The sequence below is a fragment of the Theropithecus gelada genome, chromosome 1, assembly GCF_003255815.1.
Source record: "Theropithecus gelada isolate Dixy chromosome 1, Tgel_1.0, whole genome shotgun sequence".
NCBI lineage: Eukaryota > Metazoa > Chordata > Mammalia > Primates > Cercopithecidae > Theropithecus > Theropithecus gelada.
Genome location: NC_037668.1, coordinates 139,286,902 through 139,310,828, shown reverse-complemented (window position 1 = coordinate 139,310,828; position 23,927 = coordinate 139,286,902). Strand labels below are relative to the sequence as shown.

Sequence of the window (23,927 nt, the reverse complement as noted above, 5' to 3'; positions counted from 1 at the left end):
CATTCCCCCATTTATGGACTTTTAGGCTGTTACCAATCTTTTGCTACTACAAACAATACTGCAATAAATACCTTTGTACATGTAATTTCATCTGTGTGCAAGTAGTTCTGTGTTACACATTCTAAGTGCTATGTCAAGGGAATGGAAATTTGTAAATTTTATAGATATTACCAAATTGTCCTCCAGAGAGATTATATAAAATTAATCTCTCACTAGTAATACGTATGACTAACCATGCCATTACTAACCCAACACATTAAAACCTTTATGAACTCTGTCCATCTGATAGTTACAAGCAGTACCTTGGCTGGGTGCCGTGGCTCACGCCTGTGATCCCAGCACTTTGGGAGGCCGAGGTGTGCGGATCACCTGAGGTCAGGAGTTCAAGACCAACCTGGCCAACAGGGTGAAACCGTTGTCTCTACTAAAAATACAAAAATTAGCCAGGCGTGGTGGCGGGTGCCTGTAATCCCAGCTACTCAGGAGGCTGAGGCAGGAGAATTGCTTGAACCTGGGAGGCAGAGGTTGCAGTGAGCCAAGATCATGCTACTGCACTCCAGCCTGGACAACAGAGTGAGACTCTGTCTCAAAAAAACAAAGCAAAACAAAACAAAACAAAAACTGTATCTCAGCAAACTTTGATTTTGCATTTCCCATTATGAGTAAAATGGAATTTTTTTTCATATTTACAAGAGCAATTTCTTTTTCCTTTCCTATGAATTATCTGTTGCTGTTGTTTTTTTAAACAGTCAGTGTTTCCCTTTATTGCCCAGGCTGGAGTGCAATGGGGCAATAATAACTTACTGTAGTCTCAAAGTCCTGGGTTCAAGTGATCCTCCCACCTTGGCCTAGTGAGCAGCTAAGACCACAGTCAAGTGTCACCCAACAGGCTAATTTTATTTTTATTTTATTTACTTATTTTTGAGGCAGGGTCTTGCTCTGCTGCCCCGGCTGGAGTGCAGTGGCATGATCACGGCTCACTGCAACCTCAACATCCAGAGCTCAAGCAATCCTCCCCGCTCAGCCTCCCAAGTAGCTCGGACTACAGGTGAATGCCACCATGCCCAGGTAATTTTTGAATTTCTTTTTTTTTTGGTGGAGTTGGGGTCTCACCATGGTGCCCAGCCTGGTCTTGAGTTCCTGAGCTCAAGCAGTCCTCCTTGCCTCAGCCTCCCAAAGTGCTGGGATTACAGGTGTGAGCCACCACACTCAGCCTGAATCATCTATTTATAATCATTTTTATTATCGGTTACCTGACATTTTCTTATTGATAGGAGTTCTTTATATAGTAGGGAATTAGCTCTCTGTAATAAGATGTGATGGATATTTCTGTCACTATCTTTCAACTATTTATGGGCTTTTGTTTTTGGCCATGTAAAATGTTCTTATTTTTGTATAGTCAAATTTATTAATGTTTTCTTTCATGGCTCCTAGGTTTGAAGCCTGCTTTTTCAGGCCAGGCATGGTGGCTTATACCCATAATCCCAGCACTTTGGGAGGCCGGGGCAGGCGGATTGCCTGAGGTCTGATGTTTGAGACCAGCCTGAGCGACATGGCGAAACCCCGTCTCTACCAAAAATGCAAAAGTTAGCCAGGCACGGTGGCGGGTGCCTGTAGTCCCAGCTACTCTACTCAGGAGGCTGAGGTAGGAGCTTAAGAGGCGCAGGTTGCAGTGAGCCAAGATTGCACAACTGTACACCAGCCTGGGTGACAGAGCAAGATTCCCATATCAAAAAAAAAAAAGGGAGAGAGAGAAAAGCCTTTTCCAATTCAGGATTAAGTAAAACTCTCCTATGTTTTCCTCTTGTGGTTTTATTCTTTCATTTAAAAAAAAATTTAAATCTTCAACCCTTTTCAAATATTGTAAGGCCTGAGAACAACTTGTTTTTTTCTATAGACTACTAAACAGTAGTCTCGATTTCCATTAAACCAACAATCCATCCTCTTCTTCACCATGTACTTGAGAGGTAACCATTGCAACTATTATACTAAATTCCCATAGACATCTGTGACTGTATCTAGATTTTCTTCTTTTTCATTCTTTTTCTATTTATGCACCACTACTACTCTGCTTTAATTATGATCACTTTATAATCTATTTTAAAATGCTCTTTAAAATGGAGTCTCTCTTACTTTGCTTTTTCAGAATTTTCCTGCTTGATTTCTCCCCTCTTAAATGTGAATTTTAGAATTAACTCATCTAACTTAAAAAAAAAAAAAAGAGAAAAAAAAGAGGCCAGGCATAATGGCTCACACCTGTAATCCTAACACTTTGGGAGGCTGAGGTGGGTGGATCACCTGAGTTCAGGAGTTCAAAACCAGCCTGGCCAACATGGCAAAACCTTGTCTCTACTAAAAACACAAAAATTAGCTGGGTGTGGTGGTGAGCACCTATAATCCCAGCTACTCAGGAGGCTGAGGCAGGAGAATCACTTGAACCCAGAAGGCAGAGGTTGCAGTGAGCCGAGATCATGCCACTGCACTCCAGCCTGGGTGACAGAGCGAGACTCCGTCTCAACAAAAACAAAAAAGGCCTGTTAATATTTTTATTGGGACTGATTTTAACTTATAGACTAATTTAGGATGCTGAGTCTTCTTTTCCAAGATCCTGTATGTCTTAACATTTGTTCATATGTATCTTGCACATTTCCTCTTAAGTTCCTTCCTGGTGGTTTATCTCTCTTTGTTTCTTCCTTTTTGCCTTCCAACTGGATGGAGTTTCACCAATTGATTTTTCAAATTAAGATATTTTAAGGTTTACTGTATCAATAATTTGTATTATACCTAGCTTTCCTCAAAGAAAGAAAAACTACATATTTTATTGAGAAAAGACTTCAACTATTAATTAACCTTGATGAATTAAAGGACTATAAGATTAAATAATGTTATGGTAAGAGAATAGAAGATAAATTAACAAGAGAAATATTATGACACCCAAACTACAGAATTATGACAAAACAGTAAATAGTGACCAATATCTTACTCTGATGGACAATAATTAGAAATAGTGTAACTCAATTTGCTCAAACACACAAAATGACAGCAAAAAGCCACCAAATGGCCTACTGTAATTACCAAAGGCCATAAATTATGAGTATGAAACACACTAAATAACATACCAAACTTTAATTTTGTTATTATAAGAAATATTAAAAACATCACCATCAAGGTCATCTTTTAATACAAATTGGCAGTTTAATTAAAAGTTCTCTTTGTATTTCATCACCATCTAAAGAGATCATTAAATCTAAATTCCATTTCTATTTGACCAAATCACTTTATATTTACAGACCTTCCTTGAACTTTCCCACCATTTAAAATGAAAAAGTCTTGCACATACTTTTTACCAGGCAGATAGACATAATGTGAGAACTAATGATCTAACTCTTCTTCTAACATATTTCCAATTTTCACTCAAAAGTAATATAGGGTTTTCCAATGTGTTACCAGGATAACACTGGAAAAGAAAAAATCATTTCGCATGAAGAGCAATTCTCAGGAACTAACATATTAGATAAATTTGTCTTCTATTTTTATATAAAGTAAAATAGGCATTTATGGGAAGGCTCCTGAGATGATAAAGGATTTCACAAAAGATAACAAAAATGTACACAGAACTTTACAGTATCCTTAAATACTTTTTAGGACACTCTTAAGTATTTTTTGGAACACAGAGGGACATAGGTAACGTAAAACAAAAAAATTATGTTCAAAACCTGTGATCCTAACAAAAATGAAATTGTGCATTTAATTATAAGATACATAAGCATAAACAGCACCTACATTAAAGTTGGTTAACAGGATATATTTAATACATAATCAATTATTCTGAAAAGTTATGTTTTGGTACTAGTCATTTCAAAGATTAAAAAAAAATCAATGTAGTAATGATACTAACAACTATTATTTATTGATTTTATTTTTTAATTCTTTTTAGAGGAAGGTTCTCACTGTGTTGCCCAGGCTGGAGTGTAGTGACTATTCACAGGTGTAATCACAGCATACTACAGCCCTGAACCCCTGGCCTTAAGCAAATACCCCATCTTAGCCTTCCAAGTAACTGGGATTATAAGTACATGCACTGCTCCTGGCTTGATTTTATTTTAAACAAAAACAAAAACATTATTTTTACCTCCGTGGTTTTCCCATAAGCCGCCTAATTTTTCCCCATTCTACTCTTGTTAACTTTCTTGTTTTCAAATTAGGAAAAGATTCCTTTAGACATACACAGAAGTCATTATCACCTTCAAAAAGCGGTCTGTAAAACAGAAATCGTATTTTAATGGTTACATACAATGTGTTACTTTCTTAAAACACATAAAATCACAAAATGCTAAACTTTCATTTCTACCCCATATACATAAAAACTGGCACAAATTCAAAGTGCTAAAACTAAATCCTTGGCATTTGTGAAACATCTAATGTGTAAAAGTTGCTCAAGAAATATTATTTGTGTTGTGATTCTAAAAGACACTGATTTTTGTTCAATCTCTTATACAGATATATCCTTTGGGAGGCTATCCTGGCCCTGGCCTTATATCAGGTGAAGATAAACCAAGGCAGCTACAAAGTATCTTTGTCCCAAAGGAATACCATCACCAAGGAGTCCTCTCTTGAATTAAACCAGTCTTGGGACACTGGAGGACTCTAGAGGGTTAGATTAGCTTGGGGGAATCCCAGAAGAACTCAGATCACACTGAGACACCCTGAAAACTCTCTTAAGCCTATGGACAAAAATAAAACAATTCTATTCATGAGTCTGGGAAACCAGGAACCAGTGTTGGCAATGATACATCAATGCCTTGGGCTCACATATGAACATTCATGAGATTCACAAGCTCCAGAGTAGGCAACTGGTATAGAAAACAGAGAAGGGAAGTAAACATAAATATCCAGCAGAGCAAGCAGCAATGACTGGCATATGAGGAAGGATTATAAATAAGAACTTTTCCTCAGTAAATTCCATTGTTGAATAACTGTATTTCAGTCAAATCTCATACTATGTTATACTTAAGCATATGTGTATACCTAACGTGCTTAAGTACCATATCCAAACTAGAAAGACTACCCTCCTAAAAATCTTAAGCCATTTTTACCATTAGTAATGGTTTCTCTATGATTATACCAACACTTAACATCTCAATTATAAAATGAATCTCATTCATTGCAAATAATGGTGTTTTAAGGTATCTCTACTCCATAGTCTTTAAAAATTATAACACAGAAATTATACTCTAATCAATTCTTCACAAAAATGTATAGTTTTCTTCCCCAACAAGGATAATGGGGAAGAAAACTATAACAAACAGAATAGATCTAACTGGAATGTGGAATAGAAAAATGAATTCAGGGAAAAATAAGATCAAAATAGACCTATAGAAAATGTTGTAGTTTAAAACACTTGAAAAACTTAAATTTATGATTCAAGTAATATTCATAATATAAGCCATGATACATACTTATCTATATTTGAATAGAACCACTCGTATATACACCATTTATGTGCTTTAGGAAGCTTGAGCAGATTACGTAATCGAAAACCAATCTTCTGTGAAGCTTTCTTATCTGGTGTTGACATTGTTGCTGTAAATTTCTATACAATAAAAAAAAGAGAGCGAGAGAGATTAATTTATAGCTCCATTAAGTAAAAATGAACATTTACAACCCTGAATAAATTTGCAAAAGGTAAATTATGTTTAAGTACTCAAAAAGATTCACCAATATTCAACATGGAATTTTTGTTGCTGTTTTAAACACTCTGATTATTTTTGATTATTGCTGTTTTTTTTTTTTTTTTTAGACAGAGTCTTGCTCTGTTGCCCAGGCTGTAGTGCAGTGGCATAATCTTGGCTCACTGCACCTCTGCCTCCCGGGTTCATGCAATTCTGCCTCAGTCTCCCGAGTAGCTGGGACTACAGGCGTGCACCACCACACCCAGCTAATTTTTGTATTTTTAGTAGAGACCGGATTTCACCATGTTGGTCAGGCTGGTCTCGAACTCCTGATCTCAGGGAATCTGCCTGCCTCAGCTTCCCAAAGTGCTGGATTACAGGTGTGAGCCACAGCGCCCGGCTTAGATGGATACTTTTTTAATCTAGTAAAACATTTCTCTCCACTCCAACCCAAAAACCAGTATCATAATATTAAAAGACAATCAGAATGACAAATATTTCAACTACCACCACTAACCTAGTATGACAAAGATTTCAACTACGACTGCTATTTCATAACACTGTTTTGAAGGAGTTGGCCAATCAGGTAAGAATAATAAAATTTAGAAAGAAGATAAAACTACCATTTTCTTGTAGGTGAAAACACAAGAAAATCCACTGTAACAATTAAAAACAGTAAGAAAATTTAATGAAATGGGTAAATACAAAGTTGATATACAAAAACCACAATTCAAAAAAATCACTATCTTTTCTATATATAAATAATAACTGGACAGGTCATAAGAGTTTATATCCTGTTTATAATAGCGAAAAAAATTGACATAAACAAAAAATATTAAATATGTAGAAACATACTTAAGAAACATGCAAGACTGATATGGAAAAAAATGTTAAAGTCTGTGGAATACTAAGAACTAAGTGCAACTACAATCAGTTCTTAGGTAGTCTCAATGTTACCTATAGATATGTCATTTCTCATAAATTAATTTATAATATTAGTCCAACCCCAGTCAAAATGCCAACAGGCCATTTTTTTCCCTAGTCAAGTTGATTCTAAAGTCTACATGGAAAAATAAATGCACAAAAATATTTAGGAAAAAATCTTAGGCCAGGTGCGGTGGCTCACACCTGTAATCCCAGTACTTTGGGAGGCCAAGGCAGGTGAATCACAAGGTCAGGAGTTTGAGACAGCCTGGCCAATACAGTGAAACCCTATCTCTACCCAAAATACAAAAATTAGCCAGGCATGGTGGCTGTGCCTGTAGTCCCAGCTACTCGGGAGGCTGAGGCAGAAGAACAGCTTGAACCTGGGAGGCGGAGGTTGCAATAAGCAGAGATTACACCACTGCACTCCAGCCTGGGCGACAGAGTGAGACTCCGTGTCAAAAAAAAAAAAGGAAAAAAATCTTAAAAAAAAATATGTGATAATATCTTAACAGGCATTAAAACATAGTATAAAGTCATGTTAAACCAATTTTGTGCATGTGTGTGTGTCTTTTGGTTTTGTTTGTTCTTTTGAGACAGGGTCTCTCTCTGTCACTTAGGCTGAAGTGCAGTGGTGCAAACATTGCTCACTACAGCCTTGACCTCCTGGGCTCAAGCCATCCTCCCACCTGAAACTCCCAAGTAGCTGGGACTGCAGGCATGTGTCACCACATTGGGCTAATTCATGGTTTTTTTGTTTTTTTTTTGAGACGGAGTCTCGCGCTGTCGCCCGGGCTGGAGTGCAGTGGCCGGATCTCAGCTCACTGCAAGCTCCGCCTCCCAGGTTTGAGCCATTCTCCTGCCTCAGCCTCCCGAGTAGCTGGGACTACAGGCGCCCACCACCTTGCCCGGCTAGTTTCATGTATTTTTTGTGGAGACGGCTCTCGCTATGTTGCCAGGTTGGTCCCAAACTTCTGGGCTCAAGCAATCTTCCTGCCTCAGCCTCCCAAAGAGCTAGGATTACAGGTATGAGCTGCCATGTCCAGCCAAAATAATTTGATACTAGCAAATACAGAGATATGCTAGACGTAGAGACAGAAAGCCTAGAAGTAATCCCAAATACTTACGCGAATTTAGCTTTGATGAAGGCAGCATTTTAAATCAATGTTTAAAAGATGGATTACCTAATAAATGTTACTAGGATAACTAAGTAGCCCTCTGGCGGAAAAAAAAAAGCTAGGTTGCAGTCTTACTTCATCCCTTATTCCAAAATAAATTCCAGATGTACTGAAGATTTAAACCAAAAAAATGAAATAATACGAGAGAATTCTTTTTTTTTTTTTTTTTTTTTTTTTTGAGACGGAGTCTGGCTCTGTCGCCCAGGCTGGAGTGCAGTGGCCGGATCTCAGCTCACTGCAAGCTCCGCCTCCCGGGTTTACGCCATTCTCCTGCCTCAGCCTCCCGAGTAGCTGGGACTATAGGCGCCCGCCACCTCGCCCGGCTAGTTTTTTTGTATTTTTTAGTAGAGACGGGGTTTCACCGTGTTAGCCAGGATGGTCTCGATCTCCTGACCTCGTGATCCGCCCGTCTCGGCCTCCCAAAGTGCTGGGATTACAGGCTTGAGCCACCGCGCCCGGCCTGAGAGAATTCTAAAACTATAAATTTTAGTGTAGAAACGGTCTTTCTGAGCATGACAAACTCGAAGCCATTAAAAGGTAAGAAAGTTATATTTGACCCTTAAAATATTTTAAAATCCCGTATGTCAAAAACGACAGAAAGAGTCAAAAGACAAACTATAAACTCTAAAAAAAATTACAGCCATTATAAACGTCCAAAGGGCCAATATTTTTAATATATACAAAATTCTTATAAACTAGTAACAAAATGACCCACAATTCAATAGAAAAATGGGGAAAAGGCATAAACAGTTTACAGAAAAGGAAAGAAATCATTTTTAAACATATGAAAAGTGTCTCAACTTTGCTCTTAGATAAAATGCCAACTAAAACAAGTGATAAGCTATTTCTATATATCAGATTAGCAAAAATCTAGATGCTTGCTTCTGTACTGAGTTGGAGGCATTTGGAAAATAGGAACTCTAATATATATAAACCAGTATAATTTCTTTTTATTTTTTAATTTTTTTTAACACAGTGTCTTGCTCTGTCACCTAAGCTGGAATGTACTGACACGATCGCAGCTCACTGCAGCCTTCGCCTCCCAGGTTCAAACTATTCTCATGCCTCAGCCTCCCGAGTAGCTGGGACTACAGGCACGTGCCACCACGCCTGGCTAATTTTTCTATTTTTAGTAGAGATGGGGTTTCGCCATATTGGCCAGGCTGGTCTTGAACTCCTAACCTCAGGTCATCCACCCGCCTCGGGCTCCCAAAGTGCTGGTATTACAGGTGTGAGTCACTGTATACCGTCCCAATTCAATTTATTTGGAGAGTATTTGGTACGCTTTAAAAACTTTAAATGTACATATTCTACGACCCAGCAATTCCACATTTTAGGCATCTGTCCTAGAAAAAAACGTGTAAATTTATGTAAACATGCTCAGGACGTCCACTGCAGCATTATTTGTCAAAGTAAAAATTTACAAACAATTTAAATGCTCCCAAATGGGTGAATTTATAAATAATGATATAAAATTGATACTATTCAACAGTAAAAAGAAATGAAACACTGAATTCTATCTATCTATTTCAATCAATCAACATGGCCAGATCTCAAAAAAAGACGGTAAAAAAACTACAGAATGACACATGGCACAATACCATGAAAATGATATTACAAATGTAATTTTTAGAATACATACATTTAGAAAAAGAAAAAATATACATACATTTAACAATATTATATATTTTCTATGAATACATTAAAAGTATATTTAAAAGGTCTCAAAAGGATAATCAAACTAATTATAGTGGCTATCACTGTATGAGGGAAGTACATATTGGGATGGTTAGTTAGGGTCAAAATTTAAAAATTTTTATTATAAACTTTGTATTTTGGAAAAGTTGTAGATTTACAGGCAAGTTGCAAAGATAGTGCATATTCCCATATGCCCTTCACCTAGCTTTCCCTAACATTAATATCTTATAGTAACTTTGGTATATTTGTCAAAACTGGTGCAATACTATTAACTACAGGCTTTATTTGGATTTTACCAGCTTTTTCACTAACGTCCTGTTTCTGTTCTAGAAACCAATTCAGGATATCACGCTGCATTTAGAAAAATAACTTTGTTTTTCTTTTTCTTTGTTTTCCCTCAGTGACCATTCTCAGGAGAAAAAAAAAATTTTTTTTTTTTGTTTTTTCTTGTTTTTTTTTTTGTTTTTGTTTTTGTTTTTGTTTTTGAGACGGGGTCTTGCTCTGTCGCCCAGGCTGGAGTGCAGTGGCCGGATCTCAGCTCACTGCAAGCTCCGCCTCCCAGGTTCACGCCATTCTCCTGCCTCAGCCTCCCGAGTAGCTGGGACTACAGGCGCCCGCCACCTCGCCCGGCTAGTTGTTTTTTTTTTTTTGTATTTTTTAGTAGAGACGGGGTTTCACCGTGTTAGCCAGGATGGTCTCGATCTCCTGACCTCGTGATCCACCCGTCTCGGCCTCCCAAAGTGCTGGGATTACAGGCTTGAGCCACCGCACCCGGCGAAAAAAAAAATTTTAATGTAAAAAAAGAAAAAAGAAAAATTTTATAAGTGAGGAGATGTTTAGCATAAATAACCAAATTACTATATTCTTATCACAAAAAGTGTTATTTCTTTCTACTACATTATTGACCCAGATTTTTAAATAGGGTATACAGGGTATTAGTAGCTCATCGAATATAAAACTATATTAAGGACCCGCTTGTTGGGTATGGGAAAATAGATTCACATTGTTAAAGGGAATCTTTTATTGATTGTTTGAGACAGGGTCCTACTCTGTCACCCAGGCTGGAGTACAGTGGCGCAATTTTAGCTCACTGCAGCTTCCACCTCCCATATTCAAGCGATTCTCCTGTCTCAGCCTCCTGAGTAGCTGGGACTACAGGAGTATGCCACCACACCCAGCTAATTTTTGTATTTTTGGTAGAGACAGGGTTTCGCCATGTTGCCCAGGCCGATCTGGAACTCCTGAGCTTAAGCCATCCACCTGCCTTAGCCTCCCAAAGTGCTACAGGCATGCACCACTGCACCAGACCAGAAACATAAATTATTAAAACAGACAGGATCTCTGTTCTATTGCCCAGGCTGGACTGCAGTGGTCTGAACATAGCTCACTACAGCCTCAATCTCCTGGGCTCAAGTGATCCTCCCACTTTGGCCTCCCAAATAGCTGGTACCACAGGTGTGCTACCACCATGCCTGGCTAATTTTTTTTTTCGATTTTTTTTGTAAAGACAGGGTCTCACTTTGTTGCCCAAGCTGGTCTCAAACTCCTGAGCTCAAGCAATCCTCCCACCTTGGCCTCTCAAAATGAGCCACTGTGACCAGCCACACTGTATGCTTTAAATATATGATTTGTATATGTAAAGTCTATCTTAACAAAGCTGGGTTTTTTCTTTTTAAAGTAGGACTCTGGAGACAGGCTGCCTGACTGTTATCAGTCTTTACTTCCTAGCTTTGAGTTCTTGAGTAAGATACTTATCTGTGTCTGTTTTCTTATCTACAAAATGGGAAATAATATAACAGTAATCTATTTCATAGTTGTTGTTGAAGATTAAATCAAAGTAATACGTATGAAGTGCTTAAAACAGGACTCAACATATAAGTAATTAGTAAAAGTTAGTTTTCATAATTTTTCAGCTCTGGGTGGTGTTCTTTAAATAAACATATAGACAAAATGCAAGAGATTTAGAAGATATGACTAAGGAGGGTAAGGGAACAAGCCATGTCAGGTAAAGGAAGATGGAAAGAACTAAAGATGCTACAACTAGTAAAGAGAAAACTCAGAGGATATAAAAACTTTTCACATATTTGAAGTCTCATATCACGTTTATCCTACATTATATTTGTTCTGTATTGCTCAGAATTCTCTCCATTGCTAAAAAGGGCTCTGTAAAATAGTCCCAGAAGGAGTGATGTGCTCAGGAAGGAAGGCAGTGGATAGAGTTGCAACAGGACAGTGTCACAGTCTTAAAGATCAGTTTTCTATATGCTTGTGAATCATCTAGATTATCTTAGTAACATAGCTATTCCAAAGTCTAGCTAACAAAATTGTTACTTAACTATTTCTTGTTCATTCAACCTTGTATACAACAGCTAACTTAGCCAAGAAATGCACATTGCATTTCAGTTTCAACAAGATCAAATTCCTATTATTTTAAAATTTATTTTAGTTAATCTATTTTTTGAGACAGACTCTTGTTCTGTCACCCATGCTGGAGTGTACAGCTGTGATCTCAGCTCACTGCAACCTCTGCCTCCCAGGTTCAAGTGAGGAGCTGGGATTATAGGTGTGTGCCACCATGCCCAACTAATTTTTGTATTTACTGTAGAGATGGCATTTTGCCATGTTGGCCAGACTGGTCTCAAACTCTTGACATCAAGTGATCTGCCTGCCTTGGCCTCCCAAAGTGCTGGGATTACAAGATCAAATTATTAGATGCTTATGTGCACTTGGCCTTGACAGCATTTTTTTTGAAGTTCAAGATACATTTTTGTTCATTCTACAGAACATGAACATATTTTCCTGTTTAAAATTATCACAAGGCATTTAAGAGTTTTTATTGGTAGGGTAGATTGCTGGTCATGCTTTTAATTTACTTAATGCTAAATCCTTGGGTCGAGTGCAGTGGCTCAAACCTGTAATCCCAGCACTTTGGGAGGCTGAGGTGAGTGGATTACTTGAGGTCAGGAGTTCGAGACCAGCCTGGCCAACGTGGCAAAAGCCTGTCTCTACTGAAAATACAAAAATTAGCCAGGTGTGGTGGTTTGTGCCTATAGTCCCAGCTACTCGGGAGGCTAAGGGACAAGAATCACTTCAGTATGGGAGGCAGAGATTGCAGTGAGCCAAGATCATGCCAATGCAGTCCCCTCCCCCACCCCCCCAAAAAAAACCTGGCTGGGAGCAGTGGCTCATGCCTGTAATCTCAGCACTTCGGGAGGCTGAGGCAGGCGGATCACCTGAGGTTGGGAGTTCAAGATCAGCCTGACCAACATGGAGAAATCTGTCTCTACTAAAAATACCAAATTAGCCGGGCATGGTGGCACATGCCTGTAATCCCAGCTACTCAGGAGGCTAAGGCAGGAACCCAGAAGGCAGAGGTTGCAGTGAGCCGAGATCGCACCACTGCACTCCACCTGGGCAAGAAGAGCAAAACTCAGTTTCAAAAAAAAACCTAATGCTAAATTCTTGGTTGAGACTATCACCTCTACCATCTATTACACTAGAAAATCTTGTTTTATAAGACTTTGGAAAATAATGAAAGAGAAACAGGGAATGATTATATCAGAAGTTATAAAATGGATAAGACAAAAATTACATTACCCTTAAAGTTAATATTTCCTTATCCAATTTTAATTCCTTTGATTTTTACATGTCTAATTTTTTTTTTTTTGGAGACAGAGTCTTGCTCTGTTAACCAGGTTGGAGTGCAGTGGCATGATCTCAGCTCACTGCAACCTCCGCCTCCTGGTTTCAAACAGTTCTCATGCCTCAGCCTCCCAAGTAGCTGAGATTACAGGTGTGTGCCATCATGCCAGCTAGTTCTTTTGTATGTTTAGTAGAGACAGGGTTTTCTCATTGTGGCCAGGCTGGTCTCGAACTCCTGGCCTCAACTGATGCGCTCACCTTGGCTTCCCAAAGTTCTGTGACTATAGTCATGAGCCACCGTGCCCAGTCCACTATGAGTTTTTAAATGCCAAAAATAAATAAGGAGATATGATTTCATGCTAAATATTTTCCTCTCGGCAGGGTGCAGTGGCTCATGACTGTAATCCCAGCACTTTGGGAGGCTGAGGCGGGCCGATCAGTTGAGGTCAGGAGTTCAAGACCAGCCTGGCCAACGTGGTGAAACCCCGTCTTTACTAAAACATAAAAATCAGCTGGGCATGGTGGTGTGAGCCTGTAATCCCAGCTACTCGGGAGGCTGAGGCAGGAGAATCGCTTGAACCCAGGAGGCAGAGGTAGCAGTAAGCTGAGATCGCGCCACTGTACTCCAGCCTGGGCGACAGAGTGAGACTCCATCTCTTGGATAAAGGAAGTCTTCAACGTACTTGTCTTGGTGATCAAGTAAAACATTTTTTCCCCCTTATTTCAGTGCAAATCTAAAAATTGATTCCATGCTGCCAAATTCTTCCACTATCTCCATGCTTAAAAGAAAATTGTGCATTTGTAGGACTAATGACCAGCTTTCTATCCTGTTTCAAAGTTGATCAAAAAAATAACGTTTTCTAGGTAACTAAAACAGGACCAGAGTAGCAGTACGAATTTAAAGAAAAGAACTTGTTACTAAAAATGTAACAGAAATATAAACTTTATTAGGTTGAGCATTTGCTTACTTCCTTTCCAATGAAACAAAATTTTAGCACACACATACCTGTGGAACCATTGCAACCCTCTGGTTTCTTTTAGGTGACCTTGTATTTATTTGCCTATCATCTTCATCAGAAAAAAGTCGACTTCGTTTTGAATTTCTGAAAGGCTATGATAGAAATGTTTCATTTAATGAAAAAGCTGAACCCTCCCATTTTTGTTCCAAAATACAATTCTATACTTGGAAAACTGAGCTAACTCTGGATTATCAGCAGTATGGAAGAATAAAGTATGGGCAACACAAAGCACACAAAGCCAAATATAAATAACCTCAGATTTAGAAAGCAGTAAGATGTATTTATGCAAGTTGCTTATGAATGAAATACCTAGCTGATGAATAAAGTAAAACTTGAACCCCAAGTCTCCTTAGTACACTGGCAGCCTTGGACAGTGGTGATAGGAAAATAAGTTCCAGAAATTCCAGTTCAAATTATGTTGGTGCTTGGGTTAATACCAATCAGGCGTGTGACATATGTCTGCTGCATAGGGCTGGGCCGGGCCAAAGATTCTAAACCACTCTAGAAGAGTAAGCCTAAATGTGTATACTATTATACTAGATTTGCTGTCAAAAATCGTTAACCAAATTTTCATTTGTAAATAAGAATACAAGATACACATGATAGATATCTGATAATTACCCATAGAACTAAAAAAATTGTTTAAGTACCAAAAGTACATCATACACTTAAGGGTCTGTAATAGGAAAAATTTTACAGTTCACCCTAGGTTCAGAGGTTTCATTAATAGAGAGAAAAAGAAATAATATTGCAGTAAGACCTACACCCTTTTCAAAGCCTTCTCCCACTCCTCATGGCTATTTGGAAGAGAAACATATGCAGAGGGCTAACAACATATGGGCAACATCCACTCAGGTCTACAAACCCTTGAAATTAAACCCACTCTGGCTGGGCACAGTGGTTCATGCCTATAATCCCAGCACTTCGGAAGGCCGAGGCAGTAGGATCACTTGAGCCCAGGAGCTGGAAACCAGCCTGGGCAACACAAGGAGACCCCATCTCTACAAAAAAAATTTTTTTTTTAATTAGCTGGGCATGGTGGCACACACCTGTAGTCCCAGCTACTTGGGAGGCTGAGCGGGAAGCATCGCTTAGGCCTGGGAGTTCCTGACCAGCCTGGGCAACAGAGCGAGACCTCGTCTCAAAAAAAGAAAAACAAAAAGAAATTAAACCCACTCAGAGTCTTGATACTCTATAGTCCTGACAGGAAGTCCATTCTACACTGCCCCCCTTCCCTGACCACAAGCAGAGGAGGAAGGGAATGAAGATGATGGAATTGACATGTGAGGAAAGCCCCTCACATTCATTGTGGCCAGCTGCCCAGGCTACTGCGACTGCTGCTGTCTATCCCAACTCCAGGATTGTTTCAAGACAGACCCTTAAAACCTCCTGGCTACCTGGCAGGGCAGGAGAGAAACAGAGTTCCTAAAATCGTTAGTCATGTCAATTATATGCTCATCTCTACTTCCCATCTCTAAATGCACTTACCTTTGAGTTACACAATGATTTTTTTTCTTTTTGGCTATACAAGATTTTAATACCTTACCATATATATATATATATATATATATATATGTACATATTTTTGCAGGTACTGAATGAAGCCATGTAAAATTTTTTGCATATCTGATAAAATTTTAAGTTGTAGTTTTTTGTTTTTCCTATTTAAAGAAACTATTACACAATTACTGAACAAATGCTTAATGATGACCAGATCATCATTGGGTACAAATTAATTTATCTAAATAAGATCAAACAGTGCTTAATGACACTTGAGGTTGGGAAAAAAACTTGTAAATTTTTTACTGTGCTGCAAGAATTTACACATGACAATAATACAAACAACTTAGCTATAATTATTCTAAAATGTAAGAAAAACTCACTCCTTACCATTTCCACAGCAGGGCTTGTATTCCTGCCTTTCCAAACAGGTGTTTTCTGTAAAGAACTGTACTTTTCATTCCATGTGTTAGATAAGCTTCCCTCTGTAATAAATAATTAATACTAATAAAATTTTGGCTTAGTTCAAAGGATTTCATACCATGAATACTGCCTTTTTCATAACAGCCATATATCTAAAATATTTACCAATATGGAAAAAATATACTTACTATAATAATTTATTATAAATGAAAAAGCTCTTCTGTATTTTTCTGTCAAACTCTCTAAATAATTTGATAAAGCAATGCATCTTGAAAGTATTAAATGTCCATACTGAAACATGTGCTTCTTTTTCTTTCTTTTTGGATTTTTAATAATTTCTCCATTCCAACTTGCCAAGAACTATATCATAAATTTTGGTACAATTCTGAAAGCCGGGGAATCAAAAATGGAAAAAGCCCTTTCTAACCTTGAATTTAGAGCACATTTCTTTTTTTATTTTTTCTTTGTGTATGAGACAGTACTTGCTCCATCGCCCAGGCTGGGGTGCAGTGGCACAATCTTGGCTGACTGCAACCTCTGCCTCCTGGGTTCAAGTGGTTCTCTTGCCTCAGCCTCCCCAGTAGTGGGATTACAGGTGTGTGCCAAAACACCTAGCTAATTTTTGTATTTTTAGTAGAGACAGGGTTTCTCCATGTTGGCCAGGCTGGTCTCAAACTCCTGACTTTAGGTGATCCACCCGCTTCGGCCTCTCGACGTGTTGAGATTACAGGCATGAGCCACCATGCCAGACTGTATTTAGAGCATATTTCTAAATGTTTTCTGATTTAATATGTGTATCACTTGATATATAAAAAGGAAATTAGGCCAGGTGCAATGGCTCATGCCTATAATTCCAGGACTTTGGGAGGCCGAGGCGGGTGGATCATTTGAGGCCATGAGTTTGAGATCAACCTGGCCAACATGGTGAAACCCTACCTCTACAAAAAATACAAAAATTAGCCGGGCATGGTGGCGCACCCCTGTAGTCCCAGCTATTCAGGAGGCTAAAGCAGAGAATCGCTGGAACCTGGGAGGCGAAGGTCGAAGCAAGCCAGGGTCGAAGCAAGCTGAGACAGTACCACTGCACTTCAGTATGCGCAACACGGCGAGTCTCTGTCCTCTCACAAAAAATGAAAAAGTAAATCAGCGTGGTTATTTCGTTTTCCTTAATTCAGAGAAATGTCTTCAGAGCTGTACATAACCAGAAAAAAAGTTGTATCAAATAGACATTATGATTACACACATTATAATGATTAGACATATTGTGAAAATAAAGAGGGGTGAGTTTAATTTTTGTAAAAGATGTTTATATAGAGGCATAGAAAACTAGGATGAATATACAAGATGGTTATTTTTATTTTCTTCTAGTGGCTCATCAGCATTTTCTCATTTTTTCCATAAGAAATACATAATACTTATATAAATGTTTTTATAAAGATGAATGAGTGCCGGGTATGGTGGCTCACACCTGTAATCCCAGCACGTTGGGAGGCCAAAGTGGGAGGATCACCTGAGGTCAGGAGTTCAAGACCAGGCTGGCCAACATGACGAAACCCCATCTCTACTAAAAATACAAAAATTAGCCAGGTGTGGTGATGCATGCCTGCAGTCCCAGCTACTTAGGAGGCTGAGGCACAAGACTCACTTGACCCGAGCTGAGATATTGTGCCACTGCACTCCAGCCTGGGCAACAAAGCAAGACTCAGTCTCAAAAAAAAAAAAAAAAAAAGGGAGAGAGAAATGAGTTTAATATTGGGAGAAAAAGAATAATGGAATAATTTTTAAGAATCGCATAGGAACGGAAGTGGGATGGAGTTGATCCTGCTAGGCAAAGAAATTGGGGTGTTCTGGAAGACAAGTGGTCTCCTCAAGCTAGAAGGATTTAATTTGGTAAATCACCAATCCAAAGAACAATACAGTAGCTTTAAAAACTAAAAGTACGAATGAACCTTTGAGAATATTTAACTTGGTTCCAAATTTATTGACCTACTAGAATCTTAATCAAGAGGTAAAATTTTAAAGGAACTGTGTTAAAAGGGTTAGTCTAATGTACCTGCCAAAAGAAATAGTGAGACCAAGGAACATGTCAAACTTTTTCTTAGAATGAGAAAAGTACTATCATTCTTTTATTTCAGGGCATTATTACTTAGAAAGCAAGATTTTTTTTTTTTTAATTTGAGACAGTCTCACTCTGTCACCCAGACTGGAGTGCGATGGCGCAATCTCGGCTTACGACAACCTCCGCCTCCCAGGTTCAAGCAATTCTCCTGACTCAGCTTCTCAAGTAGCTGGGATTACAGGTGTCTGCCACCACTCCCGGCTAATTTTGTATTTTTAGTAGAGACGGCGTTTCACTATGTTAGCCAGGCTGGTTTTGAACTCCTGAATTCAAGTGGTCCACCTGCCTCATGAGGCCTCCCAAAGTGCCGGGATTACAAGCATGAGCCACCGTGCCCAGTGAAAGCAAGACTCTTAAAAATAAGCTATTACAGGCCAGATGTGGTGGCTCATGCCTATAATCCCAGCACTTTGCAAAACTGAGGCAGCAGGATCCCTTGAGTCCAGGAGTTCGAGACCAGCCTGGGCAACAAAGTGAGGCCTCCTCTCTACAAAAAATAAAGAAATTAGCTGGGCATGGTGGCATTTGCCTGTGGTCGCAGCTACACAGGAGGCTGAGGCAAGAGAATCACTTGAGCCCAGGAGGTCAAGGCTGCAGTGAACTGTAGTCACGTCACCGCACTCTAGCCTGTGTGACAGAGCGAGACCCTGTCTCAAAAAATAAATAAACAAAAAATCTGCTGGGCACAGTGGCTCACGTCTGTAATCCCAGCACTTTGGGAGGCCAAGGTGGGCAGATCACTTGAGGCCAGGAGTTTGAGGCCAGTCTGGCCAACATGGTGAAATCCCATCTCTACTAAAAACATAAAAATTAGCCAGGCATGGTGGCACATGCCTGTAATCCCAACTACTCAGGGGGCTGAGGCACGAGAATCACTTGAACCTGGGAGGCAGAGGTTGCAGTGAGCCAAGATTGCACCATTGTACTCCAGCCTGGGCAACAGAGAGACTGTCTCAAAAACAAACAAACAAACAAACAATTATGCTAACATATAGCTCAGCACAGTTGTTTAACAAATGTTTTTAATCTAAATATTTATGGAATGTTTAATTAGAAAAGTTTTTAATCAATAATTTTAGAAATTTTTAAAAACAATTTCTAACAACTGAGGATCAATTCTCCTATAAAAGCATATTTATTTAAGGTTATCAGTGAAAACCAATACTGAAAAGCTACAATGAATCATAACTTAGAAGGAAAAGGGAAACACTATATCCAGATGAATTTAATGAATTAGACTTTTAGCTATGGTATACCTAAAAATGCGATACTTCTTACCTTTTAAACTGACAAGGGCTTTTGCTGAAGAACCTGAAATTAAAAATAAAACAAATCAGTAATTATTTCATAACCAAAGAGAAAAAGACTTTGGTTTGGGGGTAAAAGTGATCCATTTAGTTTTAGTAATACTGAGTTTGAAGAGATGGTGGAATGTGCAATTAGAAATATCTAGCATACCATTCAAACTATAAACCAGAACTCAGATAAAGAAAGAACTAGAGAGAGACATATGAGAGTCTTGCTGAAGTTGTGAGAACTGGAGACCATTCCAGGAGAAGAAAATGAAGAAAGAGAAGAAAGAGCAAGAGTGGGGACAGAGGTAATTTTGGATCCTCATCCAGGTGTGCTGTGGTGCTGGAAGAAAAGAGAAAGGGAACTGACATCTACTGAGGCAAAGAATGACGTGGTAATGGAGTGGGAAAAACAGACAATGGAAATGATTCAGGGACTGTCATAGCAAGCGAAAGTCTAGAATGCAGGTATATGCAATACTTCAAGATTTAAGCTGGAAAAGGGAATACAGAACGGCCAAGAGGGGCTAAAGTTGGAGGGGTCCACTGGATAAAACAAACTCTACTGTACATTAGAGGCCAGGTGTGATGGCTAACAACTGTCATCCCAGTGCTTTGGAAGACCAAGGTGGGAAGGATCGCCTGAGGCCAGGAGTCTGAGACCAGCCTGGGCAACATAGGGAGATCCTGTCTCTAAAAAAAAATTTTAATTCACTGGGTATGGTGGCACGTGCCTCCAGTCTCAGCTACTCAGGAGGCTGATGTGAGAAGCTTGCTGGAGCCTGGGAGGTTGAGGCTGCAGTGAGCTGTGACCGCACCACTGCACTTCAGCCTGACAGACAGAGTAAGACTCCGCCTTAAAAAAATAAAAAAGAAATTAGAATAACAAGGAAGCTCCTCATACACACAGAATCTAGACTCAATCTATATTATTAATAAACAACAGGGGATTCTGTTGCAGGTAACCCACTTTGAGAAACATCAGGCCACAGGTTCTGGTGTGAATGAATGATAGGATCTATGGGTAGGGAAAGTAGAAAAGTCAATAGAGAAAGAAGCTTTTTGAGAGTGAGAAAGCACTAAATTTAAAAATCTCAGAACTGGATGTATACATTGCAAAGTCCAAGTCATCTGAAAAATAATAATTAAGGATGATCTCAGGGGATTAAATAAAAAAGAACATGAACTAGGAACAAAAATCAGAGAGGACAGATTAATCCTCTTTGCTATTAAACAAAAGCAGCCGTGATTTACATCTCCTATAAATGGGTAACAGACTTAAAATGAGAAGCAACAGATAAAGTATGGTAGTTATGAAACACTTCATCTCAGATCCTTAAACACTCTGCATCTCTGATCACTAAACTTCAACTGATTTGTTCCTCCACAGGTCAGTATAAGAGACTTGTAAAACAGACACCTATTAGCATTAAAGACACTTATTTTCACTCTACTCTCTTGCCTAGATGTGAAGAATAGTTAACAGGACATCATAACAGCTTCCGTATGGCAAATGAAGCTTAACGACAAAAGGCAGTAAAGTCATGGGGGTGAATGACACAAAATCTTGCTAAAAAGTCTCAAACAACGCAACACAACTGCAAAGCAGCAACAGTAGATAATACACACATCTGTTTACCAACAGATATGTAGTGCATTTGAGAAAAAGTAGTAACCATTCACTCACTGAATATGTAGAGTGCTGATGGCATGCCAGTCCCTACCTGCTCTAGGCAATGGGAATACAACAGCAAGCAAAACAGTCAAAGTCCCTGCTCTCATGGAATGTACATTCTAGTTATGGGAGACAAACAAAAACAGCTATCGAGTCATGATAAGCACTCTGGAAAAAATAAAGCAGAAGAATATGCAGGGTTGGGATGGGGGGGAAGGAAAACTATTTGTATATAAGGTGTTCATGATTAGCTTCTATGAAAGGTGATGTTTAAGCAGAGAGCTGAAGGGGTATAGGCCATAAGAATATCCATTCCTGCTCCATGAAGGCAGGAACCGTATCCTGGGGATTCTGACCAATCACCTTTAACCTTTTTTCCTTTTCCTTTTTTTTTTTTTTGAGATGGAGTCTCACTCTGTCACCCAGGTTGGAGTGCGGTGGCGTAATCTCAGCTCACTGCAACCTCCACCTCCCAGGTTCAAGCAATTCTCCCTGCCTCAGTCTTCCAGGTAGCTAGGATTACAGGTGCATGCCACCATATGCAGCTAATTTTTGTATATTTAGTAGAGAAAGGGTTTCGCCATGTTGGCCAGGCTGGTCTCGACTCCTGACCTCAGGTGATCCACCCAGCTTGGCCTCCCAAAGTGCTGGGATTACAGGCGTGAGCCACCGCAACCGGCCCTTTTTTCCTTTTTCTAGATGCAGGATAGCATAGTGGTTAAGAAAACAGGTTCTGGCCGGGCGCGGTGGCTCAAGCCTGTAATTCCAGCACTTTGGGAGGCCGAGACGGGCGGATCACGAGGTCAGGAGATCGAGACCATCCTGGCTAACACGGTGAAACCCCGTCTCTACTAAAAATACAAAAAAAAAAAAAAAAAAAAATAGCCGGGCGACGTGGCGGGCGCCTGTAGTCCCAGCTACTTGGGAGGCTAAGGCAGGAGAATGGCGTAAACTCAGGAGGCGGAGCTTGCAGTGAGCTGAGATCCGGCCACTGCACTCCAGCCTGGGCGGCAGAGCGAGACTCCGTCTCAAAAAAAAAAAAAAGAAAACAGGTTCTAGGTTGAGACTAGCTATGTTTGAATCTTGGTCCTGACACTTTCTTGCATGTTACCTTAAGCCAGTTACTTTGCCTCTCTGTGCTATTGTTTCTTCATGTGTAAAATGAAGATTAAATGAGTTAATACACGTAAAAGTGCATAGAACAACTAATATATTACAGTTAATTTTGATATAATGCCGTATTATTTTAAGCAATCAAAAAATAGGTTAAGAACATGGATTTTTCAGTCAGGTGAATCTGATTAAATTAGAATCTTGCTCTAACAAGGTGTTCATTAATCTAAAGATTCTTCGTTTTCATACTCATGTGTGAGATGTGTCTCTCAAACTTTGTGAAAAGTCAGCACATGACCCATCTGATGTGGAAAAAACATTTTATTGAATGCCTACCATAAGCACTGTTAGGGGCTAGGGTTACCCCAAAGAACAAGACAAACAAAGCCTCTGCTCTCAGGAAGCTTAAACTCTAGTAGAAAGACATATATATAATAAACAAGTACATAATAATTATAGTTCATGAAAAAGGAAATAAACAGGGTGTTATTGGTGGGGAGGGGGGAATTACTCTAAGTACGAACTACTTTACTTTTGAGTACAAATGGTTTCTCTGAGGAGGTAACATCTAAAAAACTAGCTGTGACAGAGGAGGAAATCAAAGCTATGAGTCTGGGCGGAACAAACAGGTTAAGTATTAAGAAGGGAGGAGGGGTGACTGTGCTTGCATAGGGAAGAATAGTATGAAAGGTCAGAGGTAAGCCAGGTGTTATGCATGGAACTGGGACTGCAATTAGGGAGACAGAAACAATACCTGCTCTGATGGGGCTACTAACCAATCACATAAACAAATACAAAACTGCAACTGTTAATAGCTGTCACTAGGAAGTTACATAGCAATACAAAAAGATTTAAAGAAAATGGGCCCTGGCCAGACACAGTGGCTCACACCTGTAATCCCAGCACTTTGCGGGGGCCAAATGACTTGAGGTCAAGAGTTCGAGACCAGTCAGGTTCCACTAAAAATACAAAAATTAGCCAGGCTTGGTGGTACACACCTGTAATCACAGCTACTCAGGAGGCTGAGGCAGGAGAATCGCTTGAACTCTGGAGGTGGAGGTTGCAGTGAGCCAAGATTGCACCGCTGCACTCCAGCCTGGGTGACAGAGCAAGATTCCATCTTTAAAAAAAAAATAAAGAAGATAGGCCCTGCGTGGTGGCTGAAGCCTGTAATCCCAGCACTTTGGAAGGCTAAGGCAGGAGGATAGTTTGAGGCCAGGAGTTTGAGACCAGTCTGAGCAACATAGGGAGACCTCCTCTCCATAAAAAATAGAAAAACAAAAACAAAAACCTTGTTGGGCATGGTGGTACATGCCTGTGGTCCCAGCTACTGGGGAGACTGATGCCGGAGGATCTCCTGAGCCCAGAAGATCAAGGCTGCAGTGAGCCATGATCATGCCTCTGCACTCAAGTCTACACAACAGACAGAGACCCTGTCTCTTTAAAAAACAAAAAACAGATTTAAAGAAGACATAATTTAGTCAGGGAGGATGGGAAATGGCTCTCTGAAGAAGCATAAAAGGGGATCTAAAAGATAATTACAAGTTAACTGAAAGTAAGGGGGGTGTGAGGGGTTAGCATTCCAGGTTGAGAGAACAGCATGTGCAAAGACCCTGGAGAAAAGGGGAGACTGGTGAGTATAGGGAATGAAAAAGGTCCAATTTAACCCAAA

The 23,927-nt window shown here is 39.5% G+C and overlaps 1 protein-coding gene and 1 pseudogene across 3 annotated transcripts in view; one reads left to right on the top strand and one right to left on the bottom strand.

Annotated features, from left to right (window-relative positions):
• LIN9 (lin-9 DREAM MuvB core complex component) overlaps positions 1-23,927 on the bottom strand; it is an 89,078-nt gene that overhangs the window by 60,842 nt on the left and 4,309 nt on the right. For 2 of the 3 annotated variants that reach the window (XM_025393474.1, XM_025393482.1), the window contains exons 2-6: positions 19,454-19,486; positions 16,024-16,118; positions 14,121-14,225; positions 5,460-5,593; positions 4,133-4,258 (exon numbers count right to left, since the gene is read on the bottom strand). In XM_025393474.1, the coding sequence (XP_025249259.1) occupies positions 4,133-4,258; positions 5,460-5,593; positions 14,121-14,225; positions 16,024-16,118; positions 19,454-19,486 (493 nt within the window). The remainder of the gene's footprint in view (positions 1-4,132; positions 4,259-5,459; positions 5,594-14,120; positions 14,226-16,023; positions 16,119-19,453; positions 19,487-23,927) is intronic. The other variant, XM_025393493.1, reaches the window with a different exon arrangement.
• Positions 22,454-22,563, top strand: LOC112616589 (annotated as a pseudogene).